Below are 18962 nucleotides of genomic sequence, written 5' to 3' on the forward strand. Positions count from 1 at the left end.
AATGGGGATAATGGATGGTCAAACATAACCATGAGGGCTACCCCACACTGCTAATTGGCATGGGAGAGCAGAGGAGCAAACCAGGGTTCATGATCCTGAATCAAGGCCATTGCCAGGCTAGGTGGGCCTAAGATGGAGATCTCATGGCATGGCCACACCTCATCTCCTGGGGCTCCTCCCTGGTGGATGTAGGGCTGGGACTAGGGAGAGACAAGTAAGGTACAAAGATAGGATCAGAATTCCTGATTTTCCTTTTCCATCTAGCTCCCACATAACTTTGCATGATGCTGTTACAAATTCTATCTTTATCTAAAATTTTGGTATTTTATACATCATTGGGGCTGGCGTGGGATTGGGCAGTGTTTCGTTCTGCTGTGCATGGGGTCGCTATGAGTCGGAAACAACTCGACGGCACTTAACAACAACAACAACATACATCATTGACTTCTTGCATTCATTTTTTTAAGGACAATAAAATATTATTTATCTTGATGACTGGGGTTTGGGGCACTGCCTTAAATTTAGAGTCCAAAGCAGAAGCCTCACTCTCCTCACCCTAGTCTCTCTTGCAGATGGACACACAGCCCACAAGTTCTGCCAGCAGAGCCCTGAACCCAAATCCTTGCCAACTCCAGCTTGGAGGAGGATTTCCCCTCGGTTCCCCTGGGATGTGGCCCCCCTTCCTCCCTTCTTCTCTCTTCCCCCTGCTCCCTGAGTTTCCACAGTATGCTGAGCCCTGGGGAACTCCCAGGCATAGCTCATCGTGGGCATTCCCAGTTCATCCAGGGCCCACCCTGTGCTAAGTCCCCAGCCTGGTGGGTCTTCTGGAAATTCCCCGGGCTGGTTTCGGGGTGGGAGGCCCACGGTGAAGCAATTTACACTGCAGCCCCAGCCACACCTGATGCTAGAATAAAGGGGAGGCAGGCACACTCCTTTGGGAACTTGCCATCAGGTACCCGCGAAAGACGGAGACCCCTCACTTTCAACCCAGGTAGAGCCCAGAGGAAAGCTCAGGGACTAAGCCAGAGACTATCACACCCAGACCCTCTCCCTGCTCGAAGCTGCCTCTGGTGGTTTGGAGACACAGCTGGAACCAGGTGGGTGGTGGCATCTCCTGGTCCCTTGTGGGCTCCAACAGGCCTCAGCAAGGACTCAGCCCCGGCTGACCTCCTCTTCCAAGATCCATCTGACATCAGCACTGATGTCCTTCATTTCATGTCCTTTTCTGAATCTGGCTTGAATTTCAGGTAGGTCCCTGTCAATGTACAGCTGCAACTGTTTTTGAATTATCTTGACCAAGGAAGCCAGGAGGAGGTACCAACCTCAGGGTCGTCCCTTCTCTCCCATCCTCCAGCACAGCCAGTCTAAGTCCAGCAGGGACCTGACAGCTACAAAGCTGTCACCATGGGACAGGCAGGGCTTGCTGGATTAGCCTCACTCTACCTCTCCTGGGAATGGGTAGAGTTTGCTGGAGTTGGAACTACCTGGCCTCTAGTCCCTCCACAGTGCCTCCCATGCTTGACCCCAACGTGAGAGAGACAGGAGAAGATGGTGAAGAACTTGAGGCTGGTGACCCTTCCCCCTTGCCTCCTCCTGCTCATATCTCTGCCAGAGGCAGCAAGTCATTCACCCTGGACTTTGACCATGACCAAAAGCTCTGCTCTGTTCTCTATGCCTGTGTACTTCCAGCAGCACTGAACCTCCACTGAAGTTAACCAGAACCCCACAATGGTGGCCCAAGGTGTCCTATGGATCCTGCTCGGATTGGTGCTGTGGCCAGAACCTGGCACAGGTGGGTGAGAGGACAGGTGCTTAGGTTGGGACTCTTGAGTCTGCAGAAGTACTACCCAGCCCTATGTGGAAGCAAGGCCAGAGGCTCCAAAAATGCATCCAGCCTTCCAGTAACCTCCAATTTGAGAACACAGATGCTCCCAGCCTCGTAAGACCAGGGCAGAGTGAAGCAAAAACAGGGAAGGCTTCCTGGAAGAAACCCTAACTAACCTAACTAACCCTAACTTTTAGTAGCACTAGGACAGGAAGAAGTAGGATTTTCTTGGTAGAGAACCAGAGAAGGACATTTGGGGCAGAGAGAAGAACAAAGCTTTGCTGTTGTTATGTGCCATTGAGTTGGACCCAACTCATAGCAACCCCTCCTTGGGTTTCCAAGGCAGTATCACTACTTTCGAGGAGTGGCTGGTGGGTTATGCTACCAGAGCTACTACAGAGATGGCCTGGCTACCTGGAGGGGAGCAGCTGGTGGGTTTGAACCACCAGCCTTGGGTGTGGCAGGTGACTGCCTGAGGCCTGAGGCCAGCTCCTAGGGCCGAACAAAGCTTTGTTGTGTTGTTGTTATGTGCCCTTGAGTGGGATTCGACTCATAGTGACCCCTCCTTGGGTTTCTGAGGCAGTATCACTATGGAAGTATATTGCCCCATCTTCCTTCCAAGGAGTGGCTGGTGGGTTTGAGCCGCTAGCCTTCTGGTTAGCAGTAAAGTGCCTTAAGCACTACGCTACCAAGCTCCCGAACAAAGGTTAATAGAGGAATTATAATGTGGACTGTCTGGGGAAGAAGCTGGATTCTAGGTGGAGAGTATGCTGATGAAGCCTTCTTGGATTCAAATCCTAGCCCTGCCACTTCCTGGCTGTCTGACCTCAGGCAGGTAACTTGACCTCTCTGTGTCTCAAGTAACCCATCTATAAAAGGACTCACCTCATAGGGTGGTTGTAAAGATTAAATGAGTTATGTTATATGTCACTTAGGACAGTTTCAGGCACTGATTTAGTCAAATGTCAGCTGTTGTTCAACACAAACCAGTTGCCACTGAGTTAATTCCAACTCATGGCGACCCCATGTGTGTTGGACTAGAACTGCATTCCACAGTTTTCAATAGCTGGTTTTTTGGAAGTGGATTGCCAGGCCTTTCTGGGTGGACTCGAACCTCCAACACAGCCGAGCACATTAACCATTCGCACCACCCAGTTGGGTTCCAGAGTCAGCCGCTGACATTTCCCTCAAGGTGTGGGCCCAACCTGCTCCTCCCCCTAGGCATCCTTCAAGACACCTTTCCTTCTAAACCCACCTAAAGCCAGTCCATCACCAAGAACTGCTCATCTTATCTCCTGTGCATACAGGGACACAGCCCTCTTCCTTCCTCCTGCTGCTCCCACCCTTCACCATTCATCTCCACATTGTCTCCCTTTTCCTACTCTGTTGTTGTTAGATACCATCCAGTCAGCTTCAATTCACTACAACCCCATGTGCATCAGAACAAAACACTGCCCGGTCCTACACCATCCTTACAGCCACTGTGTCAAGCCTTCTCATTTAGAGTCTCCCTCTTTTTTGCTGACCCTACTTTACCAAGCATGACATCCTTCTCCAGGGAATGGTCCCTTTTGACAACATGACCAAAGCAGGTAAGACCAAATCTGGCCATTCTCAGTTCCAAGGAGCATTCTAAGGAGCACTTCTTCCAAGACAGATTTGTTCCCTCTTCAGGCAGTCCATGATATTTTCGGTATTCTTTGCCAGCACCACAATTCAAATGCATCAATTCTTCTGCAGTCTTCCATGTTCATAGTCCAGATTTCACATCCATATGAGGATATTGAAAATGCCATGGCTTCGGTCAGGCATACCTTCGCCTTTAATGTGCCATCTTTGCTCTTTAACACTTTAAAGAGATCTTTTGCATCAGATTTGCCCAGTGCAATATGTCATCTGATTTCTTGACTGCTGCTTCCATGGGCGTTGATGGTGGATCCAAGTAAAATGAAATCCTTGACAACTTCAATCTTTTCTCCATTTATCATGACATTGCTTATTCATCTAGTTGTGAAGAGTTTTGTTTTCTTTGTGTTGAGATGCAATGCATACTACAGACTGTAGTCTTTGATCTTCCTCAGTAAGTGCTTCAAATCATCCTCACTCTCGGCAAGCAAAGTTGTGTCATCTGCTATCACAGGTTGCTAATGATCTTTCTCCAATCTTGATGCTAAGTTCTTCTTCATATAGTCCAGCTTCTCCAATTATTGGCTCAGCATATAAATAAATATGGTGAAAGGATAAAACTCTGATGCATTCCTTTCCTGATTTTAAACCAGTCAATATCCTCTTGTTCGGTTCAAACCACAGTCTCCTGGTCTACGTACAGGTTCCTCATGAGCACAATTAAGTGATCAGGAATTCCCATTCTTACCAATGTTATCTGTAATTTGTTATGATCCACACAGTCAAATGCCTTTGCATAGTCAATAAAACTCAGGTAAACATCTTTCTGGTATTCTTTGCTTTCAGCCAAGATCCATCTGACATCAGCAATGCTATCCCTTGTTTGATGCCCTGTTCTGAATCAGGCTTGAATTTCTCTCAGTCCCCTATCAGTGTACTGCTGCAACCATTTTTGAATTATCTTCAGCAAAATTTTACTTGTATGCCATATTAATGATAGAGTTCTATAATTTCTGCATTCAGTTGGATCACCTTTCCTTGGAATGGGCACAAATATCAATCTTTTCCATTCAGTTGGCCAGGTAGCTGTCTTGCAAATTTCTTGGCATAAACAAATGAGCACCTCCAGCACTGCATCCATTTGTTGGAACATGTCAGTGGGTGTTCTGTGCATTCCTGGAGCCTTGTTTTATACCAATTCCTTCAGCGCAGCTTGGACTTCTTCTTTCCATACTATTGGTTCTTGATCATATGCCACCTCCTGAAATGGTTGAACATTAACCAATTCTTTTTGATACAGTGACTCTGTGTATTCCTTCCATCTTCTTTTGGTGCTTCATGTACCAGTCAATATTTTGTCCTTAGGATCCTTTAATATTGCAACTCGAGGCTTAATTTTTTTTTTTTTTTTCACCTTGAGAAATGCCAAGCATGTTCTTCCCTTTTAGTTTTCTAACTCCAGGTCTTTGCACATTTCATTATAATATTTTACTTTCCTACTGTAATCCTTCAAAAGTCCATTCTCCACATGGCAGCCAAAGAAACAATCTTAGGATGTCCCTCCCCTGCTCATAATCCTGCCATGGCTCCCTAGGGCTCACAGACAGTCCAAGCTCCTTAATCCAAGGCCTAGTGCATCATGAACAATCATTGTCTGTATGCTTCAGTTTCCTCATCAACACAGGGAGAGTGTTGGGGGATCACAGGGATGTCAGATGGGGGTACTCAGAAACTACAGAGGTCTGGGGGGCAGTCATTCAAGGAGGGGAGGGGCTGGGCCACGGGGCTGATGGCTCTCCCCTCCTACAGCCTCCCTGCCCCTGCGTATGGAGTTCGTCATCCAGGCCCTGGGTGAGCTCGAACAGAAGGCACCAGAGACTGAGGCCAGATCCAGGGCCTCTACGTGGCTACTGTCATCCCAGGACACCGGCCCTCATGACTCTCTCCACCGCTTCGTGCTGTATGGGCAGGGCCTCAAGGCCATGGAACTGGACCGCCACCTGCTGAGCACAGAGCTTCGAGACCTGATGGAGAGAGTGGCCCACCATGGTGTACAGGGTGGGCAGGAGTATGGGGTGGTGCTGGCACCTGATGGCTCCACCGTGGCCGTGCAGCCACTGCTGGCCGGACTGAAAGCAGGGCTACAGGGGCGCAAAGTGGTGGACTTGCCCTTGAACAGCACAGGCCCTCTTCAGGATGCCACAACCACCTTTCTGGATGTTGGAGCCACCGCTCCAGAGGTAAGAGCCACTTCCCCAAGACTCACAGCGACCTCACCAGATGTCACCTTTCCAGATGTGGAAGCTGCTTCACCAGATACCAAAGCCACAATCCCCACCAGTGTGGACAGCCTCCTGGCAGTCACCCTGGCCATAGACCTGGGCCTCACTTTTCTCCAGGGACCCCAGAGTCATCCTGGCCTGGGAACCGAGGGCTGCTGGGACCAGCACCTTGCCCCCCAGACCTTCACCCTCCTGGAACCCAAAGCCACGCCACTCACCATGGCCTTTCTCAATGGTGCCCTGGATGGGGCACTCCTGGGAGACTATCTGAGCCGAACCCCTGAGCCCTGGCCACCCCTCAGCCTCCTGCTGAGCCAGTACTATGGAGCTGGTGTGGCCGGAGAGCCGGGGCTCCGCAGCAACTTCCGAAGGCAGAATGGAGCTGTTCTGTTCTCTGCCCCCACCCTGGCCCAGCAGGTGTGGGGGGCCCTCCTTCTGCTACAGAAACTGAAGCCTGCACACCCCCAGCTGCAAGGAATGAGCCAAGATCAGCTGGCTCAAATGGCCAACCATGCCACCAAGGAGTTCACCAAGGCTTTCCTGGGTGAGACGGTCCCTCCTGGTCCCACCCTCCAAGACACATCCAGCTCTATGTGGCAAGGGAAATCCAAGATTGAGAGAGTCCAAAGGGGCCAATAAGGGCTCTACCTAGGGTCTGGGGAAGATGCACAGGTGAGGAAATGCTGGCACTGGGTATTAAGGGATGAATAGGAGTTCATCTGACAAAAAAAGGGAGGAAGAGGGGGCATTCCAGATGGTGGACTCAGCATATGCAAAGGCATAGCGGTGTGAAGAGTCCAGGGCAAGTTCAGCAGAAACCAAGCTTGGGGCTTCAGCTTGAATGGGAGTTCAGCCAGTCACTCCCGCTGCAATTTTAGGTGAGTTGCCACTTCTCTGAACTTTGTCAGTGAAACGTGGTGGGTTGTAGCGAAATGAGGTGGTGATTCCGTACCATCCCTTGGACTTGCTGGATGGTGTAATAAGATTCTTCTTTTCTCTAGGGCTCAGGGCAGAGAGTAAGCTGGGGAGAGCTTGGGCCCTGGGTTGTATAAGGCATTGAAGGTTGAGCTAAAATTCTTGGACTTTATTATAAAGGTGTGAAAGCCACGGCAGATATCTGAACAGGTCAAGGACACGGTTAGATGTGGTTAAGTTAGATCCCATTAAGGGTGGAGGTAGGGAACTAGACTATCCCTATATCTGGCAGGGGGCTGGAGAAATGACCCATATATGCCTTCTTACGGTGGTGCAAGCAGCATGTGGGGTAGCACATGCTGACCCCAGCCCTGGACTCGCTTCCAGAATGTCCGGCCATCCACCCCCGCTGCCGCTGGGGCGCGGCGCCATACCGGGGCCAGCCGACGCCGCTGAAGCTGCCGCTGGGTTTCTTGTACGTGCATCACACATACATACCCGCGCCGCCATGCACCGACTTCGCGCAATGCGCTGCCAGCATGCGCTCCATGCAGCGCTTCCACCAGGACACGCGCGGCTGGGATGACATCGGCTATAGGTGGGCAGGGCCCAGCCGGGGCGGGGCCGAGGTTGGATGGGCGGAGTCTGAGGGAGGGGCGAGGCTTGGTCGAAGCTGAACTGGCAAGGCCGAGAAACAACTTGGTGTGAGTGGAGCCAGGGTGGAGGAGGACCGGACATGCAATAGTGGCACAGACTTAATGGGGACTAGAAATCGCTAGCCTGTGAGATGCTCGGGTTGAGGGAGGGAACTAGGGAAAGAGGCGGGGCCTGAGAGAAGGGGCGAGGCCTTGGGCCTGCTGGGACCTAGTAGTGATGAGGGCGTGACCTAAGGTAGGTGCAGGGTCTGAACTGGGCAGGAGCTGGCCCTGAGACACGCCCTCTGTTACAAAGGGGCGTGGCCGACGCTCAGAGGTAGATCCAGAGGACTGGCGGGTCTCTGCCCCGAGTGCGGCAGAATCTGAACCCGGCGGAGCCGGTGTACTCGGGCCGAACAAGCTCTGGGGGTGGCCCTGGCTCAGGGGCAGGATCTAGGATAGGGCCTGCCTCCCTGACTCCACATGGTGCCTCTGGCCTCTGTTCCTTAGTTTCGTGGTAGGCTCGGACGGATACGTGTACGAGGGCAGAGGCTGGGACCGCGTGGGCGCGCATACGCGTGGCTACAATTCCCGCGGCTTCGGGGTGGCCTTCGTGGGCAACTATACCGCAGAGCTGCCCACCGAGGCCGCGCTGCGCACCATGCGTGACGAGCTCCCGCGTTGCGCGCTGCGCTCGGGCTATCTGCGACCCGACTACAAGGTGCTTGGCCACCGCCAGCTTGTGAAGACCGAGTGTCCGGGCGACGCACTCTTCAACCTCCTGCGCACTTGGCCGCGCTTCGCCTCTGTGAGTCATTCGGGGTCCGCAATACCTCGGCCCCGAGTCCCTGTCGCGCACAAGCTCAGCGTGGTCCCTGACCCTTGCCTGTCTACGCAACCTCAGCCAGGACCCTGGCCCCCTTTGCAGCCCTCTCATGCGGGTAACCTCAGCCCAGCCATCAGTCACTGCCCACAGACCTCCGCCTGCACAACCTCAGCCCCACTTTTGTCCATACGCCACCCCCATTTTTGAACCCTTGACGTAGGCACTCTGTCCATTGCCCAGCCTCCAACACCTCTGTCCACCCAACCTCAACCTGGATTGCATGGCCTGTACCCAAGTCACAACCCTTGTGCCTTTACAATCTCATCCCAGCCCACACAACCTTGGCCAGGCCCCTGCTCTCCTACCCTGCCTGCATGGCAGTGGCCTGCCCCTGAGCCCCTACCTAAAACCGCTTTGCCCAATCTCTCTCCAGCCCCTGATGCTGTGTTGCTGATCCTCTGCCCAATCACAGCCCCAGGGACCCTTGTCTAGTCCCTCTCTCCTTGACCCTTGATTGACTCTCATGCTGGAGCAACCTAGGCCCAGCCAACACAGCCTCAGCCTCTTAATGTTCTCCCACCAACCGTCTGTAATGGCACCTGGACTCAGTCTCCACACCTCAGGCTACCTGCACTTGGCCATTCCATTTCATTAAGCTATCAATCCACGCACCCTGGCCTGCAGTCAGCTTCGTACCCATCCCTTCACTTTGAGATTCAGTTCCCTACCCCATCCAGAGTCTCACCCTGGGAACAGCATACCTAGCCTCCCACCACCAAGTCTCACACTCTCTCCTTTTCTAGGATGTGAAGCCAAGAGCTGCTAGGAGGGCCTCTTGGAAGCCCAGGAGGGAGCCACCACCAATCCTGCCAGCTACAGACCCCCAATAAAGAGACCATGCAAAGAGCTATGTGCATGTGTCATCTGTGTTTACCAAGTACTGACTTAGGTGGGTTCCTCAGAAGCAAGTCCTAAGACAGAAATTCCAGTGCACATAGTTTTGGTGGCATAGTGCCTAAGGCATTTGACTGCTAACCAGAAAGTTGGTGGTTCAAACACACCAGCCACTCCATGTAAGGAAGATAGACAATCTACTTCTGTAAAGATTTCCACCTTGGAAATCCAAAGGGGATCACCATGAGTTGGAATCGACTCAATGGCAGTGAATTTTTTGTTTTGTTTTGTTTTTTTATCATTTATTTGGAAGGTGATCCCAGGAAACCCCAGTAGAGCAGTAGGGGAGTAGCAGGAGGGGAAAGAGGGAGGCCAGTATAGGGTGTGCTATCAAGCGAGTTCCCACTGTGGGCAACTGGGGTCAATCTGCCTGAAGACCTCAGGGAGACAGACATCATAGGGCAGACTCCTCAGAGTCATCCCACCCAAGGCCAAGGGAGCTGGGATACTGATTCACCAACCTATTCAATCATTGGTTCAGGGCTATTCTCAAGGAGTTGTTAATTTACTGACACTTTGGGGTGGCTTGTCACATAGGTAGTGTCTTAGTCCCTAGTGCTGCTATAACACAAATACCACAAGTGGGTGACTTTAGAGAACAGAAATTTATTCTTACCTTCTGGAGGGTAAAATCCAAACCAATTCCTTCCCTGTGGGTAGTCTCGGACATTCCTTGGTTCCTTGGGTTCTCTGGCTTGTAGACGATCCTCACATGGCATCTGTCTTCCCCATGGGTGTGTCTCTGTGTCTATTCTGGTGAACTCTGGTAGCATAGTGGCTAAGGCACTTGACTGCTAACCAGAAGGCTGGTGGTTCAAACCCACCAGCCACTCCTCGGAAGGAAGGTCGGGCAATCCTACTTCCGTAGTGATACTGCCTCGGAAACCCAAGGAGGGGTCGCTATGAGTCAGGGCTGACTCGATGGCACATAACAACAACAACAACATAGCTCAGAAGTGATTAGGTTTAGGATCCATTCTTCTTAGGTATGACTCCATTAACATAACAAAAGAAACCCTGTTTCCCAACAGGATCACATCCACAAGTACAAGGGGAGCAGGACCAGAATTCAATACCTATTGGGGTATGTGGAGGGAGGACACAATTCAATCCATAATAGGCAGTGGGGTCTCTAGCTGCCAGAGAAAACCCTTAGGCAAAGATGCAGGTCCCAGGAGTAGGGAGGGGGACAGTGTACTGGGAAATGGTAAAGGCTGAAGAAATACACCTGAGGGGAGACAGCAAGCAGCTCTGCTAGAGTACAGCAGAGGGTGGCCTGAGGGGATACGAATGAGGTGAGCACATCTAAGGTGTGTAACTGCTCATACACTGTGGCTCCAGCAGAAAGGTCTTTGGCTCTCAGTAAAGATCCCCCTCCTAAAGGAAGGCTACATAACTTGGGGGGCCCATGCAAAATGAAAAGGTAGAGCCCTATATTCAAAAATTAGGAGTTTCAAGACAGTGACCAAAATGAAAAAAACAACTAACCATTGCCATCGAGTTGACTGGGCCTCATGGTGACCCCATGTGTGCACAATAGAGCCATGCTCCATAGGGCCCTCAAGGCTATGACCTTTTGGAAGTACATCAGCAGATCTTTCTTCCGAGGCATCTCTCGGTGGATTCAAACCATCAATCATCAGGCAGGAGGTGAGTGCTAACTGTTTGGGCCACACAGGGACTCTACTTTCAGTTAGTAACCAAACCAACCAATTCACTATCGAGTCGATTTCAACTCATAGTGACCCCTCCTTGGATTTCCAAGGCGGTATCACTATGGAAGTAGATTGCCCAACGCAGTGGCTGGTGGGTTTGAATCACCTACCTTCTGGTTAGCAGTCAAATGCCTTAGGCACTACGCCACCAGTGTAAACTACTTACACCGCTTAGGGTCCTCTAGAGGGCAACAGCACAGCATTAAACTAAGTCCAGTGCCCCCTTCTGAATTTGAGACCCATCTGAGGCAGCTGTGTATGTGTGTGTGAGTGTGTGTGTGTCTTGTGCAACCTTTCCCCATGCCCCATCCCATGGATTCTGGTCATATCTGCCTTTGCACAAACTGTTCCTTCTACCTGGCACACTCTTCCCATGGTCAGCTCCTTGTCTTGTTTCAGGTTCTTAATGTCATCTCCAGGAGCTCTGGTAGCATAGTGGCTAAGACACTTGCCTGCTAACCAGACGGCTGGTGGTTCAAACCCACCAGCCACTCCTCGGAAGGAAGGTTGGGCAATCCTACTTCCATAGTGATACTGCCTTGGAAACCCAAGGAGGGGTCGCTATGTGTCCGGTTTGACTTGACGGCACATAACAACAACAACAAATGTCATCTCCTCAAAGAGACCCTACCTGATTTTTCCAGCCTAAAGAGCATCACTTCTGCTTAGCACTACTCCAGTCCAGCTAGAAATGTGAAGTCTGTCTCCCTCACCGGCCTGTGGTCTCTGAGTTTTAGTTCCCCTTGCTTCTCCAGCCCCCAGCACATAATAGGCCCCCAGGAAGCACTTGTTGAATAAAAGAAGGCTCACAGTATGAACCTTTTGAAACTGATATTCTCATCCTTTTGTACAAATAAGGAAACCAAGGCTCAGAGAGAGGAAGTGACTTGCCTGGGGTCACATACAGAGAGAGAGGGGCTGGCTGGCCCAAAACCATCCCCCACCCCCCTCTGGCTCCAGGCATTCTGTTAACTTTCATGCTGACTCACATATTTCTCAGAACAACATCTACCCACATCTTTTATCCAAGTAAACATTGATTGAGGTATAGCTGAGATACAGAAAGCACATAAAAAGTGTTTCTGTAGCTCAATGGATTTTCAAAAAGAAACATATCTCTGCAACCAGTACCAGCTCCAGGAACAGAACACATAAATTCATGTTATGTGAATTTCACCTCAAAAATGATAAAAAGTATAAGGAGTTCTAGTAGCATAGAGGGTAAGGCATTTGGCTGCTAACCAGATGGTCAGCGGTTCAAAACCACCTGCTCCGCGGGAGGAAGATGAGGCAATCTACTTCTGTAAAGATTTACATACAGCCTTGGGAATCCACTCGATGGCAGTGGGTTTGGGTTTTCTTGTTTTGTTTTGTTTGTAATGATAAAAAAATAGAAATAAAATATGACCAGCTCCCAGCGCCCCCCTCATATCCCTTCCCAGTCACTATTCTGTCTTGTTATACATAGTTGAGCCTACTCTTGAACTTTACATAAATACAGTCATTCAGTTTAAACTCTTGATTGTCTACTTGGGTTTTTGTTTTGGTGTTGTTTTGTTATTTGCTCATCATTGGGTTTATGATTCGCCTGAGCTATGCAGTAATTTGATTGTTTTCACTGCTGTGTAGTAGTACTCCATTGTGGAGGGACCCCAATGTATCCATTCTGCTGTACATGGACAGTTATGCTATTGCCAGCTTGGGGCTATTACAAATAGCATACATTTATATGAAATGTATAGATACCAAAGCTTATTAGTGGTTACCAAGGGTGGGAGGGAGGAGGAAAGGGGGGGTCATTTCCTGGGGGGGTCTGTTAAGGGAGGTAGCATAACTTGGAAACGGATAGTGATAGTTGCACACCATGAAAGTAATTAATGTCACTGAATTATACATGTAAAATATGTTGAAATGACAAATTTTTGCTATATATATATATACACACACACACATATATTCAAACCTACCAGCCACTCTTCGGAAGGAAGATGGGGCAATCTATTTCTGTAGTGACCCGACTCGACAGCACATTACAACAACAATATAACAATATACCCATTACAATTATATATATATATGTTGTTGTTGTTGTTATGTGCCGTCGAGTCGTTCCCAACTCATAGCGACCCCTCCTTGGGTTTCCGAGGCAGTATCACTACGAAAGTAGGATTGCCCAACCTTCCTTCCGAGGATTGGCTGGTGGGTTTGAACCGCCATCCTTCTGGTTAGCAGTCAAGTGCTTTAGCCACTATGCTACCAGAGCTCTCTCTCTCTCTCTCTCTCTCTCTATATATATATATGCACACACACACACACACACACACATATATATACACATACACTCTGGTAGTGTAGTGCCTAAGGCACTTGACTGCTAACCAGAAGACTGGTGGTTCAAACCCACCAGCCACTCCTTGGAAGGAAGGTTGAGCAACGTACTTCCGTAGAGATTGTTGTTGTTGTTGTTATGTGCCGTCGAGTCAAACCCGACTCATAGCGACCCCTCCTTGGGCTTCCGAGGCAGTATCACTACGGAAGTAGGATTGCCCAACCTTCCTTCCGAGGAGTGGCTGGTGGGTTTGAACCGCCAGCCGTCTGGTTAGCAGGCAAATGTCTTAGCCACTATGCTACCAGAGCTCCGTAGAGATACTGCCTCAGAAACCCAAGGGGGGGTTGCTATGAGTCAAGTCTGACTCAACGGCACATAACAACAACAATAGAGAGAGAGAGAGAGAGAATATCCTGGTAGCATAGTGGTTAAGCACTCGGATGCTAACTGAAAATACAGCAGTTCACACCCACCAGCAGGTTAACAGAAGTCTGCTTCCATAAAGATTACAGCCTTGGAAACCTGTTGTCATCAAATATATATATATATATATATAATTGTATATATAATTATATATATATGTAATATTATATATATTATATATATATATAACAGACCAGGCAGTGTTTCATTCTGTTGTGCATAGGGTCACTATGAGTTGGAGCCAACTCAACAGCACCTAACAATAACAAAATATATAGTATATATTTGTATATATATGTGTACACATATAGATATGCACATATAACATATATAGTATATATACGGGAGCTCTGGTAGCATAGTGGCTAAGACACTTGCCTGCTAACCAGACGGCTGGTGGTTCAAACCCACCAGCCACTCCTCAGAAGGAAGGTTGGGCAATCCTACTTCCGTAGTGATACCCCCAAGGAGGGGTCGCTATGAGTCAGGTTTGACTCGACGGCACACAACAACAACAACAACAGTATATATACGATGACAATAAGTGGTATATATTTATTTATTCATCTACTTAAAAAAAAAAAAAAGTTTGTAGGCGGCACAAACAGTCTGTGTTCCCGTTAACCTAAATGGCAGTTGAACCACCCAGCAGTACTTCAGGAGAAAAAGTCCCGGTGTTCTGCTTCTATTAAGATTACATCCAAGAAAGCTCTACTCTGGGACAGTTCTACTCTCTCACCCATGGGGTCACCATAAGTCAGAATCGACTCAACATCAACTAACATCAACAGGAATCTCTGCTGGGCAGCTCACGGTGGGATTGCTGGGTGCGGGAGAGGAGTGTTGTGTTCAATGTCAGTAGAGCAGGCCACACAGTTTTCCAACGTGGAATCTCTCTACATTCTGCCACAGTGGATGAGAGTTCCAGTTGCTCCATGCTCTCACCAGCCCACGCTCATTTTGCAGAGAAGGCAACTGAGGCTCAGAGAGGCTGTCTCCTGGTCAGTGAGGGACTCTGGGTCCTTCTGGACAGAAGCCTGCTGCCACCTCTTCTCCCTTCAGCATCCTGCCCCTGCTGTGCCCTCAGCCTGGTTGTGGGGTGGGGTGGGACAGACAGGGTCACGTGGAGTTGGGTTCAGCAGGAGGAAGCCAGGCAGGGTGCAGACGCTGCTGAGTCTAAGGCTGGTCAGGAAACCGAGGTAAGGGAGCTTCAGTGGGAAGGGAGTATGTGCGCCCCCAAGGGGGTCCATGGTGGCAGAGCTGAGAGTGGGGAGGGAACTGAGAGGAGGGTGGCATTCGGGCAGAACTGTCAGCATTTCATTCCCCAGGGGATCCTTCACCATGGACCCACCGTCGCCCCACCAGGCCTCCCAAACCCAGCTCACAGCCCCCACCCCACTGAGCTCCTACTGCTGGCACACAGGGAGTAGCGGTGAGAAGGGGGCTGGAGGGTTCCGCTGGGGCCGCCTCACAGGCTGGGGAAGGGCGCTGAGCCACCCGGAGACCACAGTCAGCAGCCAGCCAGCACCTCGCTCGCTGTTCCGTCGTGTCCTCTCTGCGCCCCCCAAAGAGCCACGGACCAGCCGCCTGCGGCTATCCAAGACCCTCTGGGGGAAGCATAAGAGCCCACCCCTGGAGCCGGAGCATGAGCCCAAGCCCGAGCCCGAGCCGGAGGCCCCAGGTACGTGGGTCCCTCACCCTGAGCTTGGGTTGAGCCGGGCTGGGAGGCCGGATGCTCGAGTTTTGTCTGCCTCCAGAGCATCAGCCCGACAGACACAGGAAGTTGTGGGGAGTGCGAAAGCTCAGCAGGAAGTGGCTGGGGCCCAGCTGCTCTCTTCCCTCTTTCCACCTAACCCAGGCCCTGAGAGTTGAGGGGAATGGCCAAGATGTGGGGGGCCCAGACTGGAGAAGAGACAAGGAATAGACCTACAGTAGCACTGTCCAGATGCCAAGTGGCCGTCGGCCTCCACAGGTCTCTCAGACCTGAGGGACCGGGCTCATCCTCTTCTACCTCGAAAGCCATCTCAGCTGGCTCCTACTCTCCTGCCCTCCAGCCTGACCACTTACTGTTCTCTTGAACAGTTTCCACTTTAGATTGGTTACTTACATAGGGGACCACAGCTGTTGTCTTGTATTACAATCTCTGGAACCTACCACTGTCTTGGTTAAGAGACAGAAGGTTTGTGTCTGAAGCCTGGCTCAACCACTCACAAGCTGTGTAACCCTGGGCAAGTCACTCAAACTCTCTGGGCCATGGTGTTCTCAGTGAAACAGGGGATTATAATAGGACTGTTGGAGGGGTAAAGAGAAAAGGCATGTGGAACAGTTGACATAGTACTGGCTACATAGTAGGGTGGGAAAATCTGCAGATGCCAAATGGTTTTCAGCTCCAATGGATCTCTTCTCATATCCAATGGCCTGAGTTCATCATCTCCTGCCTGGCTATCCATCTTAGATGCCTCCTGCTCTCCAGCCCTCAAGTCTCCATATCAGTTTCTTCACCTCCTTGAACCTCAGTTTCCCCATGAGTCAAATGGTTGTTGGGAACAAGGCCCAGAGAGGGGTAGAGACTTGACCAAGTCACACAGCCTGACATGGGTGGTGGGAAGAAGGCAAGGCATCTGGAATGGAACTCCTAGTAAATCTTGATAAATGAAGAGGGGGTCTGAGGGAGAGGAAAGGATTCCCAGGTCCCCAGTACCTCCTCCTCTGCCCAGAGCCAAAGCTGGAGCCAGAACCAGAGCCTCCTGCCCCACAGATCCCCAAGGCCCCTGCACCTGATGTGCTTCTCTGGGACATCGGGGGCTTCACACTGCTTGATGGAAGACTGGTGCTACTTGGGGGTGAGGAGGAGGTGAGAGGAAGCAGATGGGTGGGGAGGGGAGGGATGTGACAAAGACTGGAAAATGGTCTGCCTCTCCCTCTGCATGCCTGCCTGCCTGCCCCCCTTATCTGACTGCCCTCTCCTTTGGGGGAACAGGGTATCCGACGGCCCCGGGTGGGGAGTGGAAGCTCTGAGACCAGCATCCAAGTAGCCATGGGGAACCTCAGGGATCCAGGTAAGCTTGAGGAGTGGAGAGGACTGGGGTGATTGGGAGACTCTCAAGGTGAGGCAAAATCTAAGATGATCCCAAAGCCCTAATCTCCCACCCATGACCACCTACAGATCGGACACCTGGAAGGACTGAACCAGAGGCTGCTGGTCCCAACCAGGTTCACAATGTTCGGGTAAGATAGTCAGCAGAGATGGGAGGGATGGGAAGGGGAGAGATTAAAGACTCCAAGAACCTTGGAGTTCAAAGGGGATTCTTAATTGTGTGGTCCTGAGCAGCTCATTGTCCCTCCGTGTTTCCATCTGTCACATGGAACCAATGAAAGAACTTCCCTCTCAAGGCTGTATTTGAGAACTCAATGAAGAATCAGAAAAACATGATTAGATGTTTCAATAACAGGAGCTGTTGGTTCGCCTTATTATTATTATTCCTGCTAAAGCAGCCTAAGCTTGTGGTCCTCTAAAACCAGCAGATCCTTAGGTAGACCCTGGGGGTGAAGAAGGAGCTGAGGACAAAACATTGGGTCCCATCCAGGTGACATCTCCCTCTCCACAGGGATTACTCAAAAGGCTGAAAGAGAAGAAAAAGGCCAGGTCAGAACTGGGAGCCAATACTCCTCGGGATGGGTAAGAGTCTCTGAGGGGTCAGAGGGCCTGGGGTTCAGCATTGCCTCCTCCCCTTCCTCTACCTTTCATTCAGATCTTTATCAAACACCTCCTGCTGCCTCCTCTGTGCCCTGCCCCAAGTTGCATGACACTAGGATCACTGACTCTCGGTGGTGGACCCAGCCCTCAGTCCATAAGGATAGAACAGCTAAATCAACACTCTAGACTGGGAGTGTCAGGAAAAGCTTCCCTGACAAGTGACTCCTGAGCTGAGATCTGAAGGGTGGGTGGAAGTTAACCAGGCCAAAAGGGGCAAGGAAAAGCATTCGAGACAGAAGGAACAGCATGTGCACAGGCCAAAAGGCAAGAATGAGCTTTGCATGTTCAAAGGACAAAATGAAAGCAGATGCGGTTGGAGTCGAGAGAGTGAGTGAAGGAGTGGAGGGTGATGAGGTCTACAGGTTGCAAGGACTGGACTATGTAGGTTCATGCAAGACATCACCAGGAGTTTGGGGGTTATCCTGAGCTGAAGAGCCATAGGGGGCTTGGAGGGAGGGAAGAAACAGGATCCAGTTTAGGTTCAAGTTAATCCTGGCTTCTCTACACCCTTGAGGGTGTGCACGTGCAGAATGACCCTTTGCCCTTGCTCACCCCTCACCAGGTCCCCCAATGCTCTGGGCTCGCGGGAATCGCTGGCCACACTCTCAGAGCTAGACCTGGGTGCCGAGCAGGACGTGAGGGTCTGGCCGCTGCACCCCAGCCTGCTGGGGGAACCCCACTGCTTCCAGGTAAGCGCTGGCAACCCTCCACCTAGGTCTCAATCCCAACGCTTTGTCTCCACCCCTGGCCTCAACCCCATCCCCGGACTCCTGCCCAAACAGGTAACGTGGGCAGGAGGGAGCCGCTGCTTCTCTTGCCGCTCAGCCGCTGAGAGGGACCGCTGGATCGAGGACCTTCGTCGCCAGTTCCAGCCCAGCCAGGTCTGCTTTCCGCAGAAGTCCCACCCAGCACCCAGGGACCGCCCCTTCCTTTCGTCATTGCCAAATCTCGTCATTGCCAAACCTCGCCAGCGTCAGTCTCTGCAGGAGACACACCTGCCCCGCCCACGTCTTTTGCAACCACTGAGACGCGCCCCCTCCTGTCCAATACCAGCCCCTCCCCTCCCATTCAGCGATGGCCCTGTTCACACCAACAGAGAGTCGACACGCCCCCTCTCTGAGGCTGCTCCTGCAGACCCGGGAGCCCCATTTCTCAGATTATTAGTTGCCGTCCAGTCAACTCCAACTCTTGGCAACCCTGTCTGTGCAAAGTAGAACTGCTCCATTGGGTTTCAAAGCTATGACCTTTTGGAAGGAGATCGCCAGGCCTGTCTTCCAAGGTGCCTCTGGGTGGGTTCGAACCTCCTTAGTAACGGAGCGCTTGACCCCTGAAAAACTAAGGAGCTTCCACGTAGCCACATGGGGACCCCCGTGACCCCACCTTCTTCCCCTCGGGCCCAGCGAACTTACTGCGGGCACAGAGCACGGGCTTGAGGCCCCGCGCTGCCCACGCCCCTTCCCTCTGTTAACACTCTACTCGGTCTCCAGGATAACGTGGAGCGGGAGGAGACGTGGCTGAGCGTGTGGGTACACGAAGCGAAAGGGCTTCCGCGGGCAGCGACTGGTGTGCGTGCAGAGCTCTGGCTTGACGGCGCACTGCTGGCGCGAACGGCGCCACGGACTGGCCCAGGCCCGCTCTTCTGGGCCGAGCGCTTCCACTTCACCGCTCTACCGCC

General features: G+C 51.4%; 2 protein-coding genes across 2 annotated transcripts in view; both read left to right on the forward strand.

Moving 5' to 3' along the window:
* The first annotated feature begins 1728 nt into the window (after nucleotides 1-1728).
* On the forward strand, nucleotides 1729-8999 carry PGLYRP2 (peptidoglycan recognition protein 2). The gene is made up of 5 exons (XM_007957677.1): nucleotides 1729-1792; nucleotides 5261-6277; nucleotides 7036-7246; nucleotides 7794-8091; nucleotides 8913-8999. Exons 1-5 carry the CDS (start codon nucleotides 1729-1731, stop codon nucleotides 8997-8999), a joined length of 1677 nt encoding a protein of 558 aa, XP_007955868.1.
* Nucleotides 9000-14871: 5872 nt separating this feature from the next.
* Nucleotides 14872-18962, forward strand: part of RASAL3 (RAS protein activator like 3) — a 10426-nt gene continuing 6335 nt past the window's right edge. The window contains 8 exon segments of the mRNA XM_042783255.1: nucleotides 14872-15211; nucleotides 16248-16384; nucleotides 16511-16589; nucleotides 16697-16758; nucleotides 17139-17209; nucleotides 17850-17976; nucleotides 18070-18168; nucleotides 18775-18962. The exon segment at nucleotides 18775-18962 is cut by the window's right edge and continues 1 nt beyond it. Coding sequence (XP_042639189.1) covers nucleotides 14872-15211; nucleotides 16248-16384; nucleotides 16511-16589; nucleotides 16697-16758; nucleotides 17139-17209; nucleotides 17850-17976; nucleotides 18070-18168; nucleotides 18775-18962 — 1103 coding nt within the window.

The sequence above is a fragment of the Orycteropus afer genome, unplaced genomic scaffold (assembly GCF_000298275.1).
Source record: "Orycteropus afer afer isolate SDZICR_OR568_19922 unplaced genomic scaffold, OryAfe1.0 scaffold00772, whole genome shotgun sequence".
Taxonomy (NCBI): domain Eukaryota; kingdom Metazoa; phylum Chordata; class Mammalia; order Tubulidentata; family Orycteropodidae; genus Orycteropus; species Orycteropus afer.

Bases quoted from the DNA above. Each gene is read 5' to 3' on its own strand.
- PGLYRP2 (XM_007957677.1), top strand. From the start codon at position 1,729: ATGGTGGCCCAAGGTGTCCTATGGATCCTGCTCGGATTGGTGCTGTGG. The intron at 1,793-5,260 runs GTGGGTGAGAGG...CCCCTCCTACAG, and splicing joins GTGGCCAGAACCTGGCACAG to CCTCCCTGCCCCTGCGTATG. The intron at 6,278-7,035 runs GTGAGACGGTCC...ACTCGCTTCCAG, and splicing joins GTTCACCAAGGCTTTCCTGG to AATGTCCGGCCATCCACCCC.